General features: G+C 42.0%; 1 protein-coding gene across 1 annotated transcript in view; it reads left to right on the top strand.

The window, feature by feature from the left end:
• GRIN2C (glutamate ionotropic receptor NMDA type subunit 2C) overlaps positions 1–18,737 on the top strand; it is an 84,783-nt gene extending 66,046 nt beyond the window's left edge. The window contains exons 10-13 of the mRNA XM_018568592.1: positions 2,893–3,053; positions 5,210–5,397; positions 13,948–14,180; positions 17,519–18,737. Coding sequence (XP_018424094.1) covers positions 2,893–3,053; positions 5,210–5,397; positions 13,948–14,180; positions 17,519–18,562 — 1,626 coding nt within the window. The 3' untranslated portion in view covers positions 18,563–18,737. The remainder of the gene's footprint in view (positions 1–2,892; positions 3,054–5,209; positions 5,398–13,947; positions 14,181–17,518) is intronic.
• The last annotated feature ends 6,554 nt before the right edge of the window (positions 18,738–25,291 follow it).

The following is a 25,291-nucleotide window of genomic DNA, read 5'->3' as shown; positions in this document are numbered from 1 at the left end:
TATTTACCCTGGTACATACAGCCTCCGTTTCACTTGCCCAAGTACCCTAACCTTTTGTACCATTCTGTAATGACATTCAGTATTAAACTCTTTTGTAAATTCAGATGTATTTTATGAGTTGCGTTTCCAACATCCAGACTCTGACTTATATAACTTATGAAAACTGATGATGTTGTTTAGTCACAACCTATATTTTGTGAGCCCATACTTTTATTATGGTATTCTCTTCTATATATTCACTCAGTAAGCGTTAAACTCTTCATAAACTTTCCAATAATTTACACCCAACATATGTCAGGCTTGATGGTCTATAGCAGGGGCGCCCACAATTTTTCGTCTGGAGATCTACTTTTCAAATGACGAGCTCATTGAGATCTACCAACGAAAAAACACCTGCATTCAGGGGCGGGAGGGGGCGTGGCGGTGCATTGAAGTCAATGGCACCGCAAGCAGGCCCCTCGCCCACAGTGCGATCGCCTGCATTAGTGCCAGTGTTACAGTCCAGTGCGATCCGCAAAAATGCTGCAAGCACTATTTTTGCAGATCGCACTGGACCGGAATGCAGGCACTAATGTGCCTGCGTTCCGGGTGCGGGCGATCACACTGTGGGTGATGCCATTGACTTCAATACAGTCCCACACCCCCTCCCGCACCTGAACGCAGGGAGTCGGCCGGCTTACATTCCAGTGCGCCCTAGAGGTCCCAGCATCCTGTCCTCCCGTGGTGCTCGTGTGGTCGACGTTGCACATGGGGAGAGGTGCCCTGCACCTTTCCATCTGCAGCGTCTGACACATTAAATACTATCAAGCAGTTTCTGAATGGGGAGGAGCCTCTGTACAGAGTGCTTCTCCCCATTGAGAAACTCATGAATGAACAGGACGTGATGTAAACATCCTGTTCATTCATAACTCGGTACACATAGTGCTATGTGTCCTCAGTTATTTACAAACACTGGAGTGATCAGCTGATTGCTCCAGTGTTTGTCCTGCACAGAGGACAGGTACATATCACTGACATGTACCGATCCTCTGCCGCTCGGCCACGTACACGGGGCCCAGCTTCTCCTCTGGATCCCCCCGGCTCTCCCGGTAATGATCCCCCCCGGCTCTCTCTAGGTAATGATATTAAGATACAGAATAAATAACTAATTATTATGGACTTAACTACTTTAGTGCACGAGGATGGATGCAATCAGGGCCAACCTACAACTCTTAATTTTGCTTTGGCATAACTGCATCTCTTCTTGCGTTATGCAATCAGAGCCCCAGTCACCTATATTACATTTATTACAGGATAATATTAATAATGTTCTTAATAATAATAGTAGGGATGCACCGATACTGATACTTGTATCGGTGCCGCTACCGAGTATTTGGGCGAGTACTCGTACTCGCCCAAATGCTCCGATACCAGAACTTCCGGTCAGATCAGGAAGATAGAATTGTATAGAATTGATAGAATTGATCTGACCAGAATTCCGGTCAGATCAAAATAGATAGAATTGTATACTTCACCCAGGTATACAAAACCTTGGGGAAAGGGAGTTTTTAAGACACTCAATCTTCAATCCCAAATTGTTACAATTAAAACATATTTTATTGGATTCACAGCTAAAAATTTGTTATACATAACTGCCTTAAAAAGATTGTACAATTTATCCATAGATCCATATATGCAACAAATGGGTTATTTCCATGATATACACCACTGTCCACCTAGTTTTAATGTCCATTCATCTTTTCTAGGATCCTCAACATGTTTTGCCATCATTGCTTGTAGCATTTTGATCGCAGCAAAGCGCACTGCAGGCACAATGTGCCTTGCTATCCTGTGCGGGCGATCGCATTGCAGCAGGAGGGCATGGCTACGGTGCCGTTCACTTCAATGGCTCGCCACGCCCCCTCAAGCCCGGCAAAAAACGCATCGCATATGGTGTGAACGAGGCCTAAATTGTGAACCAAATTATTGTGGATCCTGTCTACGTCCGAGCGAGGAAACACGCACCCCTACGGACATGCACTTGAGGTGAGCGTAGGGTGGCGTACGGCTGCATAGTCCCATAGAGAATGACGGGGGCTGCGTATTAATCACACGCAGCACTTGTCCTTCCCGCGAGCTGCTTGGTACGGCCCTGCATGCAGCACGGAGCTGTACGTGCGGGCTGATTCCTGTGTGAATGAGGGCTAAAGCTTTAACCCTAGCACAGGCACTATCTCTAGGCATAGTTCGACCTAAAAGTGAAAAAAAGTAATCAGGTGAAGGCTATGATCCAAGAACAACCAATTAAATTGATCTCTCGTTAAAAGAGCTGCTGCCAAGTCACTGGTATAAAAGTGGCTTGGCAGTTGCATATATTATAGCTCTCGTGGAAAAAAAGTCAGGTTAATCATGGAATGGTACTCAGGAAAAATGCATTTACCATAGGGTCTTGTTTTATGCAATGTTGGTAAATAAGCTTAATGGAAAATATGCCGCTTGTTGTTACATGGTGCTGTGTACATCGTAGCCTAGGACATTTAACCTAATTTCTCAACATGTTTCATATAGGAATTTACTTGTATTGCCCCATGCAGTTTCATTCTGTATTGGAGAATCAGAGCTAGAAAATACATTTTAGAATCTGATTGGGGGGCAATATAGACAGTTAATATTTGGATTTAGCTCCTGTTAATTCTGGGTTTATGAAGATGCTCAGTAATTTGGAAGGAGTGCTTTAGTTTCATTACATAACTGTATGAGATGTCTTCTGGGTCCAGTACACAAAATTGGAAGCAATAGCAGGGCTGTCAATTGTTCTTAGAATACCATTTATCAGCAAATGGTCAATGACTAAACTACTTACTGCTACTAAATGTTATATTTCCTCACTTTTACCTTCTGCTTTATTAACAGTTTCAGAAACCCCAAGAGCACTACCCACCATTTCGATTTGGAACTGTCCCAAATGGCAGCACGGAACGTAATATCCGTACCAACTATCCTGATATGCATAGTTATATGGTGCGCTACAATCAGCGATCAGTAGAAGACGCTCTTGCCAGCTTAAAGGCTGGGTGAGTATTACGATAGGACTCATACCTACCAAAGATCCTGACCAGCTTCATAAGTGAAAACCCTGGCAAGTGTAATGTAGAATTATGTCACTGCATAAATATTTTACTTTTATTTGAATTGTATTTCTTAATGTATTTTAAAAATGAGGATCATTTTAAATATTTCACAGGCATGCGGGACCTGAAATTATATAGAAATAAAACCTAAAACACTATTATTAACCCATCAAAATATATTTACTATATGTCTGACAAAAGTGAACAGATATTTAGAACCCTCGTTCTATTGCCTCCATAATTGTACATTCAAAACATGTATTGCTTGATATATTTAGAAAAACAAAGTGCCTTTGCATGTTAAACATTTTATCTCTGCCCTTTCTTTCCCTGTGCTTTAAAAGCTGTCTGCACAAACTCAGGCCAGTGTAAACTGTAACGGTAATGAGGTACTGTATGAGCAACCTAATTCTAATTAGAAAGTCTTGTATGGTTATGACTGAATCAAATACAAAATACATATATGTGCTTTTATGGTCTAGAGCCCTGGTTCTCAACTCATGGAGCAGCCCATCTTCAGTAGGGAGTCACCAAGAAGGGATTCAGCCCTCAGGGTCAGCCTGAGGGAACTCTGTATTGTGAAATTGTCCTCTCTGCAACCACCGCCTCCCCCCCGTCTCCCCGCTGAAGTAATAGTGTCTGGGTAGGAAGGGGACAATTTTCTCACTTTCAGCCAGTGGAATGATACCAGGAGCTGCAGGTCCCGACGAGTAAGTTAAAGTCCCGGCCTGCAGAAGAGAGTGCAGCAGATATCAATCAAATAGGATAGGTAGTTCAATCTGGCTGGAAGCTGTGAAAGGTAGCCAGGCAGGCAGGGGGATGTATATAGTTTGCTGGATTAGTATTTGTAATAGTAATAAATAAAAAAATGTGAATGTTACTGCAACAGACTAGGCTGGCATTGGCAGGAGCTCCACTGGAAGTTTTCTACTTGCAACAGAGCCCCTGCTAATGCACCCCTCCCCAGCTTCTGCAATTACAGAGGACATTGTGACAGGGTACGCTGATGGACTTTATGTATTGCAAGCCCACATAATGCCCATCAGTGTCCCCTGTCATAATGTCTCCTGTCAGTGCAGAAGTTGGGGGGGCATTAGCAAGGGCTGTGCTGCAAGTTTTCTGACATGGGACCCTGATGGACATTGTACACCACCACCCGCCATGATTTTTGAGGTCCCCCGCTCATCTGGGGGACCCGGGACCATGGCAATACGGATGGAGCTCCGTCACAGCACAGCAGCCCCCACTGGAACCCAGGCTGAGGATCCACTCCAGTTCTCGATAAGATAGGGAGAATGGGTGGATCTTAAAAAAATTAAAAAAAATGTTTTTGGAGTGGGTATGTGTGTGAGATTGTGTCTGTCAGTGTTTTTGAGGTCCTGTTCACACAAGTACATACGTCAATCGCACAGTCCAGTGCGATTAACGCACAGTACCACACAAAATCGCACCTACCGTGAATTCTGGTGTGAGAGGTGTGTTGCATTGCCATTCATTTGCAGCACAAACGCACCTCCTACTCACAGTTTGATTGCCCGCACCAGAACGCGCGGTACCACAATGTCGTATGTTCCGACTTGGGTCATGACTTAATGACAAATGTGGGTCCTGAGGTTACACAGGTTGAGAACCACCTGTGAATGCCAGGTGCTGTAGGCATTTGTTTTTATTTGGTTCCTAGCGTCTTCTGTCCACCTGGGCAACCCCAAGTTGAAGTGGTTGGTGGCAGTGAAAGACAAACACCTATGTCAATATCACTCTGAAAGCGCCTGATCTTGTCTGATTTTGGATGCTAAGCAGGGTCATGTCTGGTTAGTACTTGGATGGGAGACCGCCTGGGAATACCAGGTGCACATAGCTTCCCTGCATGATAAGTGTTTAACGCACAGCTTTAGTTACTGAATGAGAGACATAGATTATTATGCATATTACATTCTAATGGCAGGCTTTTTTTTTTACAGGAAGCAAAGCAGACTCTTGGCTGTTACATTTCGTATAAATTATGGTTTTTGCAATCTACATGTACAGAACCTTTCTTACTAACATGTTCAAAGCAGTCATATGTTCCTTTTTGCTTCTCTACTTTTATCTTATGGTAGAAAGCTGGATGCCTTTATCTATGATGCAGCAGTGCTGAATTACATGGCAGGAAAAGATGAAGGCTGCAAATTGGTGACTATTGGAAGTGGGAAAGTCTTTGCTACAACAGGCTATGGTATTGCTCTGCAGAAGAACTCACGCTGGAAGCGTCCCATTGATCTCGCACTGCTACAGTTTCTAGGAGATGGTGAGTATCAGGGTCAGTTTAAGAGAACTAGGCCAGAATTAGTTAATGCATTGACAGGAGATGAGAACAAAGGGAGCAGAGCGATGAACTCGTCAGGTTCTGGCTGTGCTGTCCTGGACCACAAGACTGGCTGCACACAATGTCAGATCTTTTGGGTGGTAAAACCCCCATTGTGCTCAATACGCAGAATATTCCATGAACTGATGGATTCATTCAATTGTTCATTTGGGCACACCAGAGGATTTCTACTTCAGCATTATGGACAATTTTTTTGCAGATTAATGAAATACAATACCAATGAAAACCATTCTAATTTCTTGTTACAGCACTGCAAAAAATGGAAAAGCCTACGAAAATGAAATACTTAAGCAAAGCACTGAGCATCCCCTTGCCCTTCTTGTTAATGTCCACTGCTGATAAAACATACAACAATTATAAACAAGGTTTCAGCAGTTAGGACAACAGTACCTAAAGTAAAGCTTTTATTTAATCAATCCCAACCCAACTGAGTGCAGCCTGCCGTTTAAAATACTTATCTTCCCCCCTGTTCCAGTGGTGCTCACTGTGTGGCCATGCCCGGCATCACACTGTCTTTGCAACAACAATGACCCCACCAGATCATCTTCTTACTGTGAATGTATACTGTGGACCCATTTATTCCTAGGGCTTCCAGCAGCGCTTCGGAGTATGGCTCACCCATAGGAATGAATACGTCTGCAGTGTGTATGTTCAGTAAAAAGAGGACCTGGCAGGGATGTCTTCATTGCAACTGTATGAGCAGGAAGTAAGGTGAGTATTTTACCATGTGGGCTAGGCTCAAGAGGGCAAGAGATTAATTCAAAGACAATTGTACTAAAGGTACAGTTGTGGTCTAATGGGATGTTAATGTACTGCTCTCTCTGTAACAATGCATTAATTCATTTCACTGCATTAAGTGGAAGTGGAACAGGAATGAAAGAGACTAAAGCATTCTCAACACAGACAGCAGTGGTCACTGAGCTAGGGATTGAGGCTCATGTGTCCAGAGCCATGCTGAGCAAAAGAAACACTCTTGCTGTAAGCAAGTCCAGATTTTGCCACAAGGCCAACCGAGGAGCAGAGGGGCGGCAGTGATTCCTATCGCCCCAACACCCGGGACATATAAGCGCATAGAGGAACCTGGCCTTGGGGCAGCAGAGAGAGTAAATCTGGCCCTGCATGTAAGCCACATTTACCATTCATCTAGGAACATGCCAAGCATCATGCCAGGGTCAGATTGAGGACATGGTGCATTCTGCCAGGGAGCTGCTGAGCAAATGGAACATCTTGGTAAGGAGATGGCAAGCACATTGTGGACCGTAGCAGGGATATGCTGAGCATAATGAGCACACTACCAAGGAACATGCCATATTATAGGACTTTCTATCAGGAACATGCTAAGCACATAGGATTCTCTGCCAGGGACTTGCTTGGAATGTAGTACATTCTGCCAGGAACATGCAGAGCACTAGGGACACTTTGCCAGGGACATACAGACCACATGGGACACTGTGCCAAGGACATGCTGAGCAATATGGTCACTTTTCTAGGCACATGCTGACCACTTTGAACACTCTGTCAGATATATGATGATCACATTGAGCATTGTGACTTGTGGCTTGCATAGGACTTCCTCTCTTCCCTCCTCTTGTCAGAACATTTGGGGAGCAAAAGAAAGCTATGTATATATAGCTCGAGAGGGAAGTAGTTAAGTGAACATGTTTCTTTGTCCTGAATGGGTGCAGCACAGGTTCACTTTAAGTGCAAAATAAAAACTTTACAGCTGATCAGATGATAAAACCTTTATCCACAATTCTCTCAGTTCAATTATTTAATTGAGCTGACAGGCAGATCTGCCACTGTCAAGCGCCTGCCTCGAACACGTTTCACTCAAATCCCGGCTTAACCATAGAATTGACCCTTGAAGGATGGAGGAGCTTAATGGGGTGAGGTCAACTTGTAATTTTAATAGCGTTATATGGGAGATGAAACTGTGACGTGCGACTTTTGTTTGTGGATGTGTGACTGCAGATATAGTTGGTGTTTGGAACCCTGAAGAGCAGGCCCCCTTAGAGACTGTGGTTAAGTGCTATGTCCAGGGCTGAGGTGGTACTTTTCCGGGTTGTTTGGTGATAAAACATTTATACTGGAAACATTCATAATGGGTAACAAAAAACCACCCACTGACATCCAGATGCTTTCAAAATAAATGTTTTTCTAGGCAAGTGAACCATTTTATCTCCTGAGCTGTGTCAATTAACCATAAATGAGCCCATTGCATGCACTTTGCATAGGGGGGGATGGGCCCTCATAGTTTGCCTTATCACACTATACTGCAGTGCATAAATGTAAACCAGCCACATAGGAAATAATGGGATTTCTGCTTGAAAATGTGGTAAAATTCATGTGTTTACTGTAGGAAAACGGATAAGTATAAATAGCCCCTTATATTGTCTGTATCACCACCTTGACCCTTTAATATTTATGCTAAACGATGCCCTTTAACTGACATGTTTGATCAATTTAGCTAAAACAACTTTAACTGCTAAAACCTTCTGTGCCATTATGCGGTAGTCACTGCAATAAAATTCGTTCCATCTGCAGAAAACCTCTTCATTTCCATGCAGAGCAGAACAGACAGGATAAAATAAAATAAGAGAGCAAAATAAAATGGCTGCACAGCTTTGTCTGTACAATTTGAATTCCTTGTAAATCATGCATACATTCCAAAGTTCTGGCCATCAATCACAAACACAGAGTGGAATCAATTTATATAGAGCAGAAAGCACTCACCTAACTTTATTTCTGTACTGCCATTTGTAGGAGTCTTTGACAAATAGCAGTCAATTAAGTCTAGACAAACAGAAGGTTGAACATAAACCCCTCTATGTACGTTCAGTAGCTTGCTGATTTCCAGGACTGTAAATAAAAAAAAAGATGTTTATGATGAGCAGGAAGGAAATCCTTTTACTATGGGCAGATCGTACGTTTTTTAATCCCTTTACAACCATCGCAAGACTAAGGTCTTGCGATGGTTGTACAGTGTATGGCCACCTTTAGGGTTAAAAGGAATGGGCCATCAAGAAAAGACTGGAACGTTTCCACCAAGTTATTGTCCAGGTTGATGTTATAGTGTAGAACAAAATCCACTCACTGTACATCTATGTTAAAAGTTTAAAGCATATGTCCAGGTTTTGTGCCACCCTGATACTGCCCCCCTTCACCTTCACAGAAGAACCCTTTAGATCTTTTTTAAGAAAAAGAAAAACATTATGAATATTTTTTCCAACATTCTTTAGGCCAGTCCAGTGAACTCTCCAGTCCTTCCTCTTCTTCCTTGGTGGTGGCATTCCCTCCTCCTGCAATAACAGTCATTCATGTAATGATGTGGGATTGCCACTCAGTTCAGGATTACTGTAAGCCCAGGTTGCATGATGATGTGCCCCCCCCCCCTGTGTGGGCGCAAGAAGTGGGCCGCTCGATATTAGGCAGCATTTGAGCAAAAGACCAGCGGCAGTAGAAGGATGGATTACGTCTACTGTGGAACCTGTCATGAAAGAAGTATGAGGGCTATCTGTTTTCTGGCTATCTCTGACCTCAATACTTTGCATCACCAGAACAGACATACAATAAGTGAGGTATGGATTTATTTGCATGCTTGTTGCAGGTCAGATTTCCTTCAAGCAGGATAATGTTGAAGAAAATCAACTGAGAAAGAAGATAAGTGTCTTCAGGAGATGTTATTTGTCTGTAAGCCGGAGGAACAGAGAGTTACAAGTTTTAAAAGAAAGGAAAACCGTGGCTTGTACAAGTCTGCCCATTTATAGACTTTTGTAAGCTGACAATGATAAATTAAAAATATCTTAAGTCAGAGCTTTTCTTTACTTTAAAAAGTACAGAGGTAAGGACAAAAAGACACTGCCATCAACAAGCTGACATTTATATTTAGTAGCAACTGAACGACCTTGACCTGCCTTTGGGCATGTTTGTTGGGGGGCTTCTGTTTGCTTTAAGTGGCTTTTACATTCCTTTACAAGTCTATAGAAATGCAAAACCTGCTCAAAGCAGGTCAACTGCAGGTCAGAAGGACGTCAACTGCAGTTCAGATGAACCTGCTAATTAATTCTGAATGATCTCAAAGGTGTCTCAAACTGATGCCATCGGTACAAGCCAAAAGTCCATTGAATAGACCTTTATTGGAGCTCCAAAACATGATATATATCTTATTAATTTGGACATCTGCATCAGTTATCATATGTGCTAGCACAATTATCTCTTAGTTAGAACATGGCCTATTATGAAGGTGATGAGGGGGGAAAGGGGTAGGTGTTTTTGTCTCCAATGGCAAAAGTTCTCTGGTTAACCTTCCTTTATGAGGTGTCAGTACAGGGGCAAAAACTACATACAAACTAATTATTTCAGAGAGTCAAGGACATGAGACAACACAAAAGAGAGCAAGGCAGGAATATTGATAAAGCTGTTAGAAACCTGTGTTACTGCTGCTAAAGTATCATAAATAGATCACACAAGTTTAACATGTTTAGGTAATTTCAGAAGTACTTTTCAATATTTTTATTCTGCATCTTTCATTAAAATATGATCATTATGCAACAATGGTCCTTGTTCTGGTACTTCATTGCATAGGGTGATAACACTCTGTCCTTGTCTTCCAACTGTCACACACATTATCATTAGTCCACATTGAACTGGATGAATACAGAAACTGGATGAATACAGAAATGTGAATTATTGAAGTGTCAAAGAGTGAAATATATGTCAGTTCAGTAACAGAGTATGTGGTGGTGTGCGTTGATGCAGGGAGGGAGTGAATAATTGTGTGTCAATGCAATGGCAGCGAGCTTTAGAATAGCATGTTGGTGCAATGGCATCCAGTGTATAAATGCATGTTGGTTCAGTGGTGGTGAGTGCAGTAGTGTACGTCATTGAAGTGGTTGTGAGGGGCATGTTAGTGCACTGGCTGTGAGGGGCATGTCAGTGTTGTGGTGGCAAGCAAGGTATGTCGTGTCAGTGTAGTAGCAGAGAGCTAGGTGCATGTTGTTGCAGAGGTGGGGTGCAGGGCTGTGCCTTTCTGTGCATTGGTAGCCTGCATGGTCATGTATCCCGAGGAAGAGAGAGCTAGCTCTACACTTCCCCTCACTTCATGCTATTTTGCACAGTGGCAGTGGGTCTTGTGTTCCTCAGGCACCCTATAGCAGCATGGCCATGCACTGTTGGCATAATTGTGGCCTCAACATTGCATGTCCTGTACTGTAAGAAAGCATTTAACTCACCTGTTTGCCTAAGGATCTGCAGCCGGTGCTGTTAATCCACATAGCCTGTCATTAACATTCTCCCTTTTCTTGGCCACCATGTGGACAGCAGTGCTGCTACAGTGGAGATGCTTCTGAGTTCCTCCCCTCTTCTAAAGTGATGTCACACCCCCCCCCCCACTGGAACTATACATTTCACCACTGCAATGGAAAATAGCTACAGCACATGTCTGCTTTATACACTTTTGGCTATTAGTAGCTAAAGGGCAGCTGAGAGGTCAGTGGAAGGGTAGATATAGCTGTCCCTTCCTGGCTTTCTCTGTTATATTGACTATGGGATGGACATTAAAGAAATAAAATATTATGCATTTAAAAAAGTCTTCTACCATAAACACCTAGAACCAGCAATTTATTAACTAGTAAGCCAGTATAAAATGTTTCAAAGGGACAGCGTACACCAATCTATCATACGGAACAGAAAGGCCTTCTGTGATGTCCATTGATGTATGCTGTTTGACTTTGATAAACCCTCCAGTGCTTGCTTGTGATCATACAAGCCATCATTTCACCTTTTTGGGCCGTAGTTCTCTTTAGGGTCACATTTACTATGCCCTCCAAAAACTCTATTGCCCGCTATATGCTGACAGCACAGACCCATGCTGCAGCCATGAGAGATCCCGACAATATTGTCGGGATCCACCCCACCACCTGATTGACAGCTGGCTCTGCCTCTCCATTCAGCCCTGAAGGAACAGAGAGGAGGGGGGTGTAGAATCCCTGTGGGGAGCGGTGACTGAAAATTACCGATCTCTGCAGGGAGAGGATTGGGAACTGAGTGATCAGCGGTATGTGAGTGATTGATCAGTTCTCGATCTATAGAGCCGACGTGTGACAACTGCTTTTTCACACGTTGGCTCTAATTATGGTGAAGAGTATATTCCACTCTCCCCATAATTCTCCTTTAACTACAGAAAACCAATATGACTTCATGAAACATAAATCATGTTTACTGGACGTGAGCAGTTTTTATGAGAAGATACATTCATCTAAGGATGTTTTAAATGCTATGTGCGTGATTTTGTAAAAGGGTTCCATACAATTCCTCATATTCGTCTTCTGCAGACCTTGAGCCTGCAAGAACAAGGGAAGAATCTACTGCATATACATGGGTTAGGAACTGGTTAAAGAACAGAATACAAATGTGAATACAATGTATTCAAAATGCAATGGTGTTTCTCAAGAATCAGTATTGGTTCCAATTCTTTTCAATCTTCTTGTAAATGACCTGGTATATTGAATAAAAATAGCACAGCTATTTTTGCTGATGGCCTAAGATTTTGTATATTTATTAAAACCTAGCATGAAAATGACATATAACTAAAGGACTTTGACATGACATGATGGCAGCATGATCCGTTAAGCAGCAGATAAAATGTAATGTTGGTGGTAATGTGAGATTATGCACCTAGGCATAGATGTAGCATTGCCCTCATACATTAAATGGAATACAGTTAAAAAAACACAGCTGGAAAAATACTTGGGAATACTGTTTAATACTCAATGCCAAACCGCATTCTAGGATGATAAACGTGTGTAATGTAAGGATGGAGGGTGAACAGCTAAGTTAATACTAGGGATATCACACTTGCAACTAAATGGACTTGGAAAAAACATATTTTCTTCCTGGTGTTATATATATTTAGATAGATAGATAGATAGATAGATAGATAGATAGATAGATAGATAGATTATACACACACAGTATTTTATTTTTTTTTACTCTATTTCAAAGTTTCTGCCAGTAACAGCACATTCAGTCTGACAACGCTAAGCCCCTGCTTCGCAATTAGCTTAGACCATTGTCAGCATGCCCCTTCAGTTGGCTGTTGGGATGATTATCAGGTTTGTGCATGCCTCCTGCAGACCTGATAGGCAGCCCAAGTAAAGGAGTGCACACAGGAGGCTGACAACACTGCTCCTACTTACAAGGCAGTAGCTTAGCATTGTCAGGCTTAAACAGGAAGTAAAACAGATTCACAAAAATATTTGCTTAAAGGGTTATTAAACCCTCTGGAGTTTTTGCATATATCTACTGCTAACAAGCAGTAGATATATGCAAAAAGTGTTAAAAAAAAACCCGCTTTAAAAGCGGTTTAAACGTACCTGTGCCTTCCCCGCTCGCTCCCGTCCGAAAATTTGAAAATTCTTGGGCAAAGCATCTTGGGGCGGGCGCATGCGCAGTTCACATTTTCGGCCGGGAGATGAAGAGAGACACAAGGTAGGTATATGGACGGCGTGCACCCGCATGCAGACACCGTGGGACAGGAAGTGCCAGCAAGGACAGAGGATCTAGCGCTGGATCGGAGACCAGCAGCAGCGCTGGAGGGACAGATGAAAAGGACAGGAAAGAGGAAGAAGATCAGATTAAGAAACATAATTTAAGGTAAGTGCTTTAATTAAAATTGGGGGGAGGGAAACATATTTTTGACTTTAATGTCACTTTAAGAAAACTTTAATTTTATACAGTGGGGCTGCCAAATTGAAAAATAGATTTTGGGCTTTTCCCTTTTGCTGCTGCCACTGTAAGTATTATGGCAGCCTGGAGTTTTTAACCTTTTTAGTCCCGGCTGTCAGCTTTCTTTTAGAAGTAACTGATCACTTCTACATGTACTGTAAGTGTATTTTGACCACCACAGTTTTTCGCTGTTTCACAGACACAAACAATGTTGAGGCTTGTCATATTTGGTATCTATTTACTTTACACAACCAAATCTTTTCTATTGGGGACTATATAGTGTTTGTGTACATTAGGATTAATTTAAGTGTTACCACCATTTTATTCTACAGGGTCTCTGCTTTCAGAAAATATATAATGTTTTCCAATTGTAAACGTGTTTTAATGTAAAAATCCTTTTGTCTACTTGTGGTAAGAATGAGTAAGCCGTGGTTTAGACGTGGAATGCCCTAATACATCACATAGTAATCGCAAAATCAATAACACAATCTAAAAATAAACTGGATGCTTTTCATATCTATGGATATTAAGGATAGTATTTAAGCTATCTGACCTGGAGAATCGATTTGACTGCATTTGTAGGGTCAAGAAGGATTTTTCCCTGGGGTTGCTGGTGGGGTTTTGTATTGCCTTTCTCCAGACTAAACCTGCCAGGGTTTGTTGTAGGCTGAATTGGGTAGACGTGTCTTTTTAACTGTTAAACTGACAGCGAAATATTTATTCCTAACAAATGCTGTTTTGTATAAGGTGAAACTCAGAGACTGGAGACAGTGTGGTTGTCCGGCATATGTCAGAATGAGAAGAATGAAGCTGTAAGCAGTAAACTGGACATTGATAACATGGCTGGTGTCTTCTACATGCTGTTGGTTGCTATGGGTTTAAGTCTGTTGGTCTTCTCATGGGAACATATTGTGTACTGGAGGATGAGACACTGTGCACCCATTCCATGTGTGGAACAAAGCCTGCTCGGAATCAGTCGGGTAAGCCTGATATAAATTGAACAGATTTTATAAGAGGTATCTTTTTTTAATACTTTATTTAAGTTTTATATATATATAAAACAGAAAGAGAAGGAATTACATATAACAACATTAAGGTCAAGCTGAAGCAGCCAAAATAACCCATCAAAACCAGTACAGAACACGAAATATCATTAATTGTATGGTTTCCCAATCACACTTCTAACAGACACGAATTAGAATGCATAAATCAAAAGTGCAAGAGAACTTATATCTAGTCCTAGGAAATGTGTGGCATGCCTCATATCAAACCCTACGGAGCAGTAACACAGATGATGGGAAGGGATGTAAAAGAGGAAAAATGCAAGAGTGGGGGTGGAGGGAGACAAAAAAGGGAGGAAATGGACGAGGGAGGTCAGCACCACAAAGTTACTGCTCAACCAACGGGATATTTTAAGGTGCACTGTTGTGTATATTTTCATTCTTTTGTGGATTATGTTCAGGTTTAAAAAATTTTAGGCCTAGGCTTTAAGTTAAAAAACCATGTGGCTAAAGAAAGCCTGTTTTCTACAAAGCTCAGTAGCTCAAGTTGAAATGTACAAGCACAGCTATATGAATTACTCCTCCCCATACATCTCTGTTCACCGTATGCATGCCAACATCTTGGAGGTGTGGCACATGTCATTACATGACCCTGCATGTGCGTGGCATCAGATGACGCCATACGCATGTGTGGGCGCTGCCATCTTAGTGTATACCAAGATGGCAGCGCCAAACAGCGTCATGTGACGCCATGCTCTCCATCTCCAAGATGGCTGCGTGCATGCGCAGAACTCACCAGCGGCTGATATGGCCGTCGCGCTTTCTGCAGTTTCAATGTGCAGTAAAAAATTTGTTGCAGCATAAAAATTTGTTTCATTAAAATGTTTTTAGTTTTCATTTGCTTCATCGAAAACAAATTTTTATTCTATGCACATGTCTATTAAAACCTAAACAAAGCTTTAGATCATCTGCAGAAACACATTTTGAATAGAAGGTAACTTGTGTGTGTTAAAGTAGAACTAACGACAAAACTTGTTTTAATTTTTGGTAGGGTAAAGGAGGGTACAACACCTGCCAGATTTTTCTTGCCATCTGTGTCCCATTGGGGAGATTTAGCTTCACTTCCTGTCCGATAGCCACAACAGGAAGTGATAGGAAATTCCTCCAACGTGAGGGAAATCCCTGGTGCTCAGCAGGGTCACCAGAACTAGTGTCCCAACTAGAAGAGTTCTGATGATAATGCAAAATGTGTGTTTTTCTTTTTACTTTCAGTGATAATGGTCACCAGGACCAATAGGGGGATGAATCTCCCCAACAGGGACACAGACAGCAATAAAGACCTAACAGGTGTTCTAATCCCTCTCTACTCTCTCCAAAACTAGAAAGACAAATTTTGCTTCAGTTGCACTTTAATTTGGTTGCAGCAGATTATATGCATATGCTTAAGTGTGCAGCTCTTCAGGCACCTAAATATTTCCATGGGCATTGCACGTACATAAATATTCTTAGCACATGTGACTATTAACAGGAGCCGTCCTGAATCCTTCCAGGTATGATTTAAACATATTGACATTGAACTGACTGACCAGAAGTCTTTGACATAAAGAAATAAAGTTTTACATTTGGAGAAATCTATCGGTGATACCACCCAGTAGAAACACATTGTGGCTGCATACTTATGCAAGCTTTTTAGAAAATATCATCGCTTGGATACGTAGAGGCCCATATCATTCAAAGCTGAGATTTAATCATTTTACTATTGCTGCTGTTGAATCGCGGTTTGGCTTTTTAGTTTTCTATGGAATTCCATTGGCAAAGCCTGTCTAGCTGTTGTACGCCAATGGTCAATACAAAGCCAAAAAATGATATCAAGCTTGACTGACAAATATTCTATAATGCAGCATAAGCAATTTATTGGGGAATAAAGTACAAGGAAGTGACAGCCTTATCACAACCTTTTGGGGAAGGGAGGCAGAGACAAAATATACTGTGAAAAATTGCTGGAAATTTTAAAAGATATAACAAGCTGTTGGGTAATTTAAAGCAAAACTAAAGGTTTTTTTTGTTTTGTTTAATGCAAACACTCTGAAACTGCAAGTTAAAAATAGTGCGAGCATTGCTACAAAACGGTGTTTCTTATGACTCTCTCAATATGGTTCTATTGCTGTGCATGCATTATGGCAGGGCCTGGGATTCTCTTTGACCTCTGATTTGATCTCCGCTGGTTGCAAAGCTTAGTGGTCATAGGCTTTCCACATCTCACTTGCATTTTGTAAAAAAAAAAAAAGAGAGCACTATACAGAACAGGTCTGTTCTATTTTCTGCTATCTCATTTGATTGACAGCTGCATTTATTATAATACGTGATTATTAAAATGGCTGTAGAGAGGGAAGATAGGGTTGGGGATAGAACCTTCATATTACATGCCCAGTTTCTAGCAAATAATTACATTTCTTCCTGCAAAGATCTTCCTGTGAGGGGAAGATTACATCACTACTTTAGATGGTAGCAGCCCCTTTATAAAGATTAAGGGGCTGCTACCATCTAAGGAACCTACACAGAGGAGAGGTAATGGAACAGACTAACAGACTATGCAAGAAGGTAAATGGATAACATAAAATATGGATAAAGCAAATGTAGCAAAGATTTGCAGGTTTGCATGCATTACTAGTTTTACCTTTCAATGTCAGAGTGTTGCGTTAAAAAAGGTCCTGCAATTGTGCTTAAAGTGACTCTAAACTCAGAAGTTAAACCTTAAAAAATTATTCAAGTAGCTTAACTATTAACACAAATTTAATTTATTTGTAAATAATTTGACTGTAGATCCTCAAATCATCTCTGAATTGGTGCCGACACTGTCCTTGCTTCTGGGGGGTGGCTATTTTTGTTCCCCATGGTACCTGTGTATGTTGTAAAGTAACCACCGCTCCAAGCTTGCTCCTGTGATGGACTACAATCTCAATACAAATTAGCAAACTAAACATGACATTGTAGTTCATCAGGGGAGAGAGTTTGGAGTGGAGACTACTTTACAACATACAGGGACCATGGGGAACAAAAGTAGCCACCCTCCAGAAGGAAGGACAGTATCAGCATGAATTCAGAGACGATCTGAGGATCTACAGCTGAGTGATACAAAATACGATACACTTTTGTTAATAGGGCACTTGAATACATTTAAAAAATGTAACTTCTGAGTCTTTAAGTAATCATGTTCAGTGCCAATATATCACTTCTGGATATTGAATTTAGGTAGCATAAACAATACGTACAGTTTATCCAACATAATTCTCATTACTTGTTCTTATGTTTCTTAGGGTATATATAGTTGTTTTCGAGGTGTTCAGAGTCCATCCCATGGTCCCACTTGTCCTGAGCCTGATGTGACAGGAACTCCGGTACCCGTCAATGTTTTAAGGGTTCTGCAGACAGCCAAGGATCTTGTGTCCTCCTCCGCTGTTGGTGGATCCCTGGAGACAGCATCACACGCTTTACGTACATGGAGACAGAGAAGTGAGAGCTTGCAAGCTGTTTTCTCCGTGCAGGCTTCACAGCAACAAGCACAGGCCAATTCATCCCCTCATTATGCTGTCACTTCAAAACCTACAGTAACTGTACCCCCATCTAACAATTTATCAGTTGTTTCTCCTATTCTGCGATCAACCCAAGTTCCATGCTCACCAAGAGAAGAAACAGATCCCAAGGCCACAACTATAAACACTTGCCTTAGTCAAGACACCATCCCACAAATGTCGTTAACTACACAGAATGAAAGTGTTCGGAGAACTGAAGCTGGCACTGCAAGTGGAAACTGTGATACGTCCCAACTTTCGGCATGTAAAAGATTTGAACTATTGGAAAGAACACCCGCCACTTCCACAACAGCAGCTTCTCACTGTAGTTCTTGGTGCCACTCCCCTATTCCCAACCAAGCATCTAGAAGACATATCTTGCTGTGTGATTCATTTCACAGGAAGGACTGGAGACTACACCAACACTGTGGGTGCCCATCATACTGTTCCCTCCCTCATACCAATCAAGCATGCATTTTGTGCAGCAGTAGTCCTCCTTTTGAGCAAAGAGGAAAAACATGTGTGAGTCCAGTTTACTGTAAACCATCCCAGCGGGAAGCGTGCTTTGCTGGTCCAATTTCTACATGTGCCAAGCCAACCACCCTAAGCCACAGAGACCAACACACTGCTTATAGCGTAGCATCTGTAGGGAGGACTGTTTGCCACGGCAAGACGAGAAGTAGAAGGAAGCCTACACCTTTTCCTTTAGGGACATTTCCAAGCGAAAGATCAAGAACACACTACCCTACTGAAACATGGAAGAGAATTAGCAGGGAATCCGAAGTGTAATGTCTGACTGGAATAAAATAAGTGTTATTACCAAATATGGCAATAAGGACTGTACCAGCTTTAATGGATGCTACACAACTGCTAAAGCTCAGGTACAAGTGGCACAAATACTGTATATCTGTTTAAAAAATTAAGCAACATTATTAATGGTACTAATAAAGTTTCAACATTGATACCGTGTTACTTAACATGAAATTTGCCTATTAAAGATGTAATCACGCTATTTACACCGTGGTATATTCTAGCCAACATGTCTCAAACATTAAACTATATGTATTCCCTTGAATTGATACCAAGGGCCCAGTGTGTTTTTCAAATATGCAGTGGTTATTTTTTAGGTTGCCCCCTGGTCCTGCTTGCCAAAAAAAAACTATTTTACTGAGATGATTTTGTGTTTCATCTGTTTAGCAGCAATAACAAAATGCAGTGGGCTGAGAACTGCACATATCTATAGAAAATAAAAAAAGACACAATATTCTGGTTTTATCAAGTAATGTTAACAGAACGCCTGCCGTAAATCAAATGTCTCCATATCTTTGAGTATTCACTATTATTGTACAAATACTGTTTGTGCATACCTTATGTGGAAGAATGCAGCAAATGGTCCGGTATATGAATGTACCCATAGACATTAGATGATAATGTTCTGATTCCTGTGATTTTAGCAGGACTTGGCGATGATTGAGCTGTTAATGGGTTACATTGAAGCACTCCAAATGAGGCGTGGTGAAAAAGCTGTTGTTGTATGTATATGTTGTGTAAAATAAAGAATGTTTGGGAGTTACTTAATACTCTGCCATTATATATCTATTTTAATTTTAGAGCATACAAACATGATGTAAATTACTGACCTGGTATTTGGTGCTGTCAGGATTGGTTCACACTTAGACGATTGAGCTGGTGAGCTGTTTTTGCGTAGTTGTCGCACGTTTTTGTTTGCGCGATTTTTCTGTGAGAACCGTGCGGTTTTCAATGCATAGAGATGTCTATGGGACCCAAACCAGGCGACAACCTCCCGAAAATAGATCCGGCACCTTTTTCTGCGACAGACAATTTCTACCGTGCAACAAATCACAAAGGTGTGAACAGCTGCCATAGACTTGGATGCAAATCTCTGATTTGTGCGATATTGCGTGGCTAAATCCGTGCAACAAATCACCTAGGTGTGAACCTAGCCTTAGATGAAATGATAAATCTAATAAATTGACTATTCTGGCCAGAACGCACTGAATCGCATGCATGCCAGCTCACTTTGTTTTGGGGAGGGAGGGAGGGGGCGTGGCGGTGCTTTGAACTCAATGGCACCACAGCCAAGCCCTCCGGCTGCAATGCGATTGGCTGCACGGGAATGTGTGGCACACTATTTTTTCTGACTGCACTGGACCGGAACGCAGGCACTGATGTGCCACGCATTCCTATACGGCCGTTCACATTGCGGCCGGAGGGCGTGGCTGCGGTGCCATTGAGTTTAATGGACCGCCACGCCCCCTCCCGCTCCAAAAGAAAGTGGGGCAGCCGGAATGTGATTCAGTGTGTTCCAGCAGGTGTGAGCTAGCCCTCAGATGAGTGTCTTTGGGGTTTTCTAGGTTTTTTTTTAGCAATTATACCGGCATTTTGTAAGTGTTTAGGCTTGGGTGTGTTATTTTATTTTTATTTTCAGCCAATGCAAAGCTAGTTACTAGGTGTGACGAACTAGGAGCGAATCACACAGGACCCGAAATGTGGGATGTTTATTAGGGAATTTCAGTTAACAGAAGTAGGAGCAAGCTGCAGGTTTGGTACAGACAGGGAGACTCAACACACAATATGGGTTAGCAACAATTAAGTCCAGGACCACAGAGCACTCCAGGCACGACAAGGGTTCAGCAGCACGGACACTGGGCAATGGTTTACAGGCAACGGTTCAAAGGGCTGCAGTTCAAAGGGCAACAGTTCACAGGCAACAGTTCATAGGGCAGCAGTTCATAGCATAGCAGTCACAGGCACAGCCAGGGACAGAAGACAAAGATTAAGCAACAGCATAGGGGTCCAACAGTCCTCGGCAGCTGATTGGGTTAGCTTGGCAAAGGGAGATCTAGGCAGGGTAATCTGCAGAGTGAGGCTTGCAGAGACCTTCTGGAGGGAGATCGCTGGGTCCTGGGAAAAGGTGAAGGTCCAGGGTGATCTGGCCACAGCGTCAGATACACCAGGTAGCAGGCAGCACACAGCAGGGACAAAGAGGAGGGCAGAGTGGCACCAGGAGGAGGCTCCTGAGTCAAGACATGCAGCGGGAGGAGTCCTGGAGGCCTGGCCACAGCTTCCGGTCTACACAGGTCACAGGCAGCAAAGGGTCCACGGCGAGGGAACAAAGGGCGCCTCAGTGTCCAGAAGACAGTTTACTAGCATACAGAATACATACATACAGAACAGAAAAAATGTCCAAGCAGTTCTCATCTACTTGTAGTCTACTTCCAGTGAGACCCTTCAGCCATGCGTCTCTCCGTGTCTATCACTGGTGTAAGCTCTGAATACTCTGACTCTTTTCTCTGAGCACAGGGCTGAAGTACTGTACCTGGAGCTCAGAGGCATAGTGGTTAGCACTTCTGCCTTGCAATACTGGGAGTCCCTGGTTCGAATTCCAGCCAGGTCACTCGCTACAATGTGTTTGCATGTTCTCCCTGTGCTTGTGTGGGTTTCCTCTGGCTACTCTGGTTTTCCCCCACACTCTATAGACATGCTGGTAGGTTAATTGGCTCCTGTCTAAAGTAGTCCTCATATGTGAGTTAGGGACCTTAGATTGTAAGCTCCTTGAAGGCAGGGACTGATGTGAATGTTCACTGTGTAAGGCCCTGTTCACACCGGGGTAGTTTGGCCGTGCGGATCTGCCGACATGAATGATCTCATACATTGCTATAGGGACCGTTTGTGCAGCTCAGCACGATCCAAACTGCTATCTGATCCTTTTTTGCCACGCTGATCAGTACGGTTTCCATACAGCTTTCAATGGAACCGCACTGATAAGCGCGGTCTTGGGCGCTCCCAAACTCTCAAAACTTCCCTTTTGAAATCAGCACAGAAACCGCGCTGATCGGCAGCCGCCCTGGTGTGAATGGGCTCTAAATGGTCGACACTATATAAATAAATAATATTGCAGCCGAGCAATTAGAGATCTGAGCCCAATTTGCCAATAACATGATGTCTGGCTTTGTCCTGGTACAGGATACAATACATCCTGACCTTCCTGCTGAGAGGAGCCTCATCTCTAGAACCCCTGTTTGGGCACAGTCCTTCATGAATCAATCAAGGAGATCAGCTGACTGATTTACACGTAGCCTTTGGATTAGTTTTCAAGAAATGTTTTTAGAGGTTGTTGATTTCTACAAGCATCTAAAATTTCAAGTCTAATATTTCTGATCTAAGTTCAAATATGCAAAACAAACCTTTTAAAAAACGGACGTTACATGTGTCATTGCACTTTTTTTGTGATCTCACAGCCGGCTCTGCCCAGTTGTTATTCATTGGCCGAGACCTGCTAGAAGACTCTAGCAGGTGCCGCCAATAGAAACAGTTGGCCGGAGCTAGCTGTTACTGCTAGCTCCGCCCAATTGTTTTTTTTTCTTTTTTAAAAATATCTTTATTTATATTTTAATTTCACTATTTATTAACATTTTAATAATTTTTTTAACCTTTTTTTTCTGCTATTTTCACTATTTTCTATTCTGCTCGGTACCACGGAGGTACAGAGCAGAATAGCCGAGCCAAATGTCACACATTGGAGTAGGAAATAATAGTAGAAATAATTTGAGTTCCCTCATTTATGGGTAACGCTAAACTGATTAGCTGTAAGAGCATTTAAAAACGTCACCTATTGATAATTTTTAACCGGTAGATAGGCCACGGTTCCGGACATGTATAGCACCCTATGGCTAACTCAAAATTCTGCACTACGTGTACTAGGTGCCAAGGTGACCACCACATGCAGAATCCAGTGCCTGAAGCAACTTACAGGCTAGCCCGGCATCTTCTTACTAGTGGGGTCCAGTCCTCAAGGTTCAGCTGAGGAGTACAGATCCAGAAGCTGCTAACTTGTACCACAGTGGCTGTGTAGCAGATAAACGTCTTAGGGAAATAGTTGTACGGAAAAAAAATCCAAAGTGTGAGGGAGGAATGGTGAGATTCTCAGACCTGGGCACAAAGCAGCTGCACCATGCTTACTGTACAGCTATGTATGCCTGGTTACAATTTCATACTGACGATTGTATGATAAATCTCGTCAGAACATTCAATATTGCTATCAGAGACTTGGTGAACGTCATTTAAAAGTATGTTTGGTTTTAACAACTAATTTTGGAAATGCAAGGAATTTCCCAAACTAAAATCACATTCACTGTTAGAATTTCATTAGTTTGAAAAAAAACTTTCCATCCTGCTCCTCCACTATGGTCAAAATCAATCATCGATCATCGATCATGAACTATTAGGGAATAGAATGAACGTTCTGAAAATGATTTTTTTTTCAAATGAAACTCTAACAATGTATACCCAGCTAAGTGCTCTATCATTCATAAATGACTTGTCTCACACTGTTTGAAGGATAAGGTTGCTTGAGGCTACTTTAACTGGGAAGAGCCGGAAATTACCTATTACCAGCTCATCTTTGTGAGGGAGTTTAAAGTATATTTAAAGACAAACCTTTTAATTTCGTTTTTAATAGGATTTGAAAATGTGGAAACCCCTTTCTGGTTTTATTCATTGTTTTCTGGGTTCCCGTTGGAAAGATCTACCCTCTTTATTTGTCTCGGTGACAATTGTCTGTGGGATAGACTGTAATGGATTATTTTACAGTTGTCACTAGTACAGACATGGAGGGGACATTTTTAGCTTTCTAATGGTAGCCATACATGGCTTCATTATCAATTGATTACACCATCCACGCTAAGCAGTATAGGTGGAGGAATCACCACTGTTAACTATTGTATTCAAACAGCTGACTGAATACCCAAACAATGACTGTATCTGATAGGATGCAATCACTGTCTGGCCGATCATTTTCCACCAGGTTCACTCGATTTTTGTTTTTGTATAATATTTCTTCTGGATATAACAATATAAACATCATGTTAAGACACTCTCACGGGAATAAAACCAGTCAAAACAATAACAGACAAAAAACAAGAAAAATATTAATAGAACATCCACCATAAATTTTCCATTAGCGTTAAAACCATTCTTCCCCTTAAGGGTCTCAGCTAGAGAGAAAAAAAAAGGGAATAAAAAACCAAGAACCCAAAACCCCTGCCGACCCTAAACCAAATCAAACAAAATCAAACAAACAAAAAGAAAGAAAAAGGAAATTTCACAGTCTCATCTCCTCTCCTCTCTCTTCACCCCTCCTCCCCCTGATGGCCATACAGATAAACCTCACGTTCCTGGTAAGCACATAATAGTAATGTCAAGCTTTATCCATGGTTTCCATGTCACCATAAATTGTGGGTACCTATCCTGAGTTTACGCTACTAACTCTTCCACCCTTCTCAAAAAGTACATTTCTTTAACCCAGTCTTTGATTTGCGCGGTATTTTGGGACCTCCAATATCTAGGTATTACTGTTCTTGCAGCAAATAAGAAAAATGGATATAGGCCTTTCTTGGCTTCTTTAATTGGACCCGGTACAATAGTCAATAACGCGATCTCAGGTGTAAAAAGTCCCTGAACTTTAATATGATGTGCTCCTATTTTATAAACCATTTCCCAGAAAGGTTGCATCTCCATTATTGACATGTTTTCATCAGTTTTCTCAGGAAACATTTGAAAATGAGACAGAGAAGCTGATTGGTTGCTGTGCAAATCTGCTCCATATTTTGTCTGCTCCAGTTTTGATAGATTCCCCCCACTTTGTTTACATTCGCTTTTACAGCGCACTCATATGGACTGAGCTGTAAAAGCACTGGAAGCTGTTTCAGCTCCTGGGTTTAGTGCTGGACTCTGGCTGCCATAGACAGCTGGCAGTTCCTGCACACATCCTTGCAGGGGTCCCCAGGAACTGCTGAGAGAAGCCATTATTTTAAAATGTTGGTGAGATAATTAGCCACTATCCCAGCTGGGACTTATGTGATCAATCATGCCCTGGACCATATGCCTCCAAATTTCTTAATTGCAAGCAAGTGTAGGTGGCAAAATTGATGCAGACAAAGGGTGGACACACTAAATAACAATTTAGATTTTTTGTGTTTTTGCACTTTGTAGGTTGTTAATTGATAACAAAAAACTATGTACAGGCAGTTCCCATGTTACGATAAAGATAGGGACTGGTGGTTTGTTCTTAAATTGAATTTGTATGTAAGTTTGAACAGGTAAATTTTTTAAGTGTAACTCCAGCCAAATTTTTTGTTGTTTTTGTTTTGGATAGCATAGGCAAAGGTTAAGTTTGTTTTGCTGTGTGTGCCCCTGTTCAGAAGATTTCACCTCACTTTCTGTCCCTGTGACAATTGGATTTTGAACATTTTGGGTTGTCGTGGAAACAAGGATTGGTTATAAAGCTTCAGTGGAGACACCTTTTTCCCATGGTAACTCTTACAGGAGTGAATTTCCCTTCCTAGGGGTAGATTTCCTCTCACTTCCTGTTGTCTCAAGGACAGGAAGTGAGTTTATATCTTTCTAATGAGGATACCGACAGCAGTAAAAACCTCACAGTGATCCGGAAGCAAAGGTGGGCACACCTCATCTGCACGTAGGGTTGCCACCTTTTCT

This window comes from Nanorana parkeri, unplaced genomic scaffold (assembly GCF_000935625.1).
Source record: "Nanorana parkeri isolate BGI_ZX_2015 unplaced genomic scaffold, ASM93562v1 scaffold1214, whole genome shotgun sequence".
In the NCBI taxonomy this organism is placed as follows: domain Eukaryota; kingdom Metazoa; phylum Chordata; class Amphibia; order Anura; family Dicroglossidae; genus Nanorana; species Nanorana parkeri.
The sequence above is the reverse complement of the archived record's forward strand: the minus strand, read 5'-3'. Positions and strand labels throughout refer to the sequence as shown.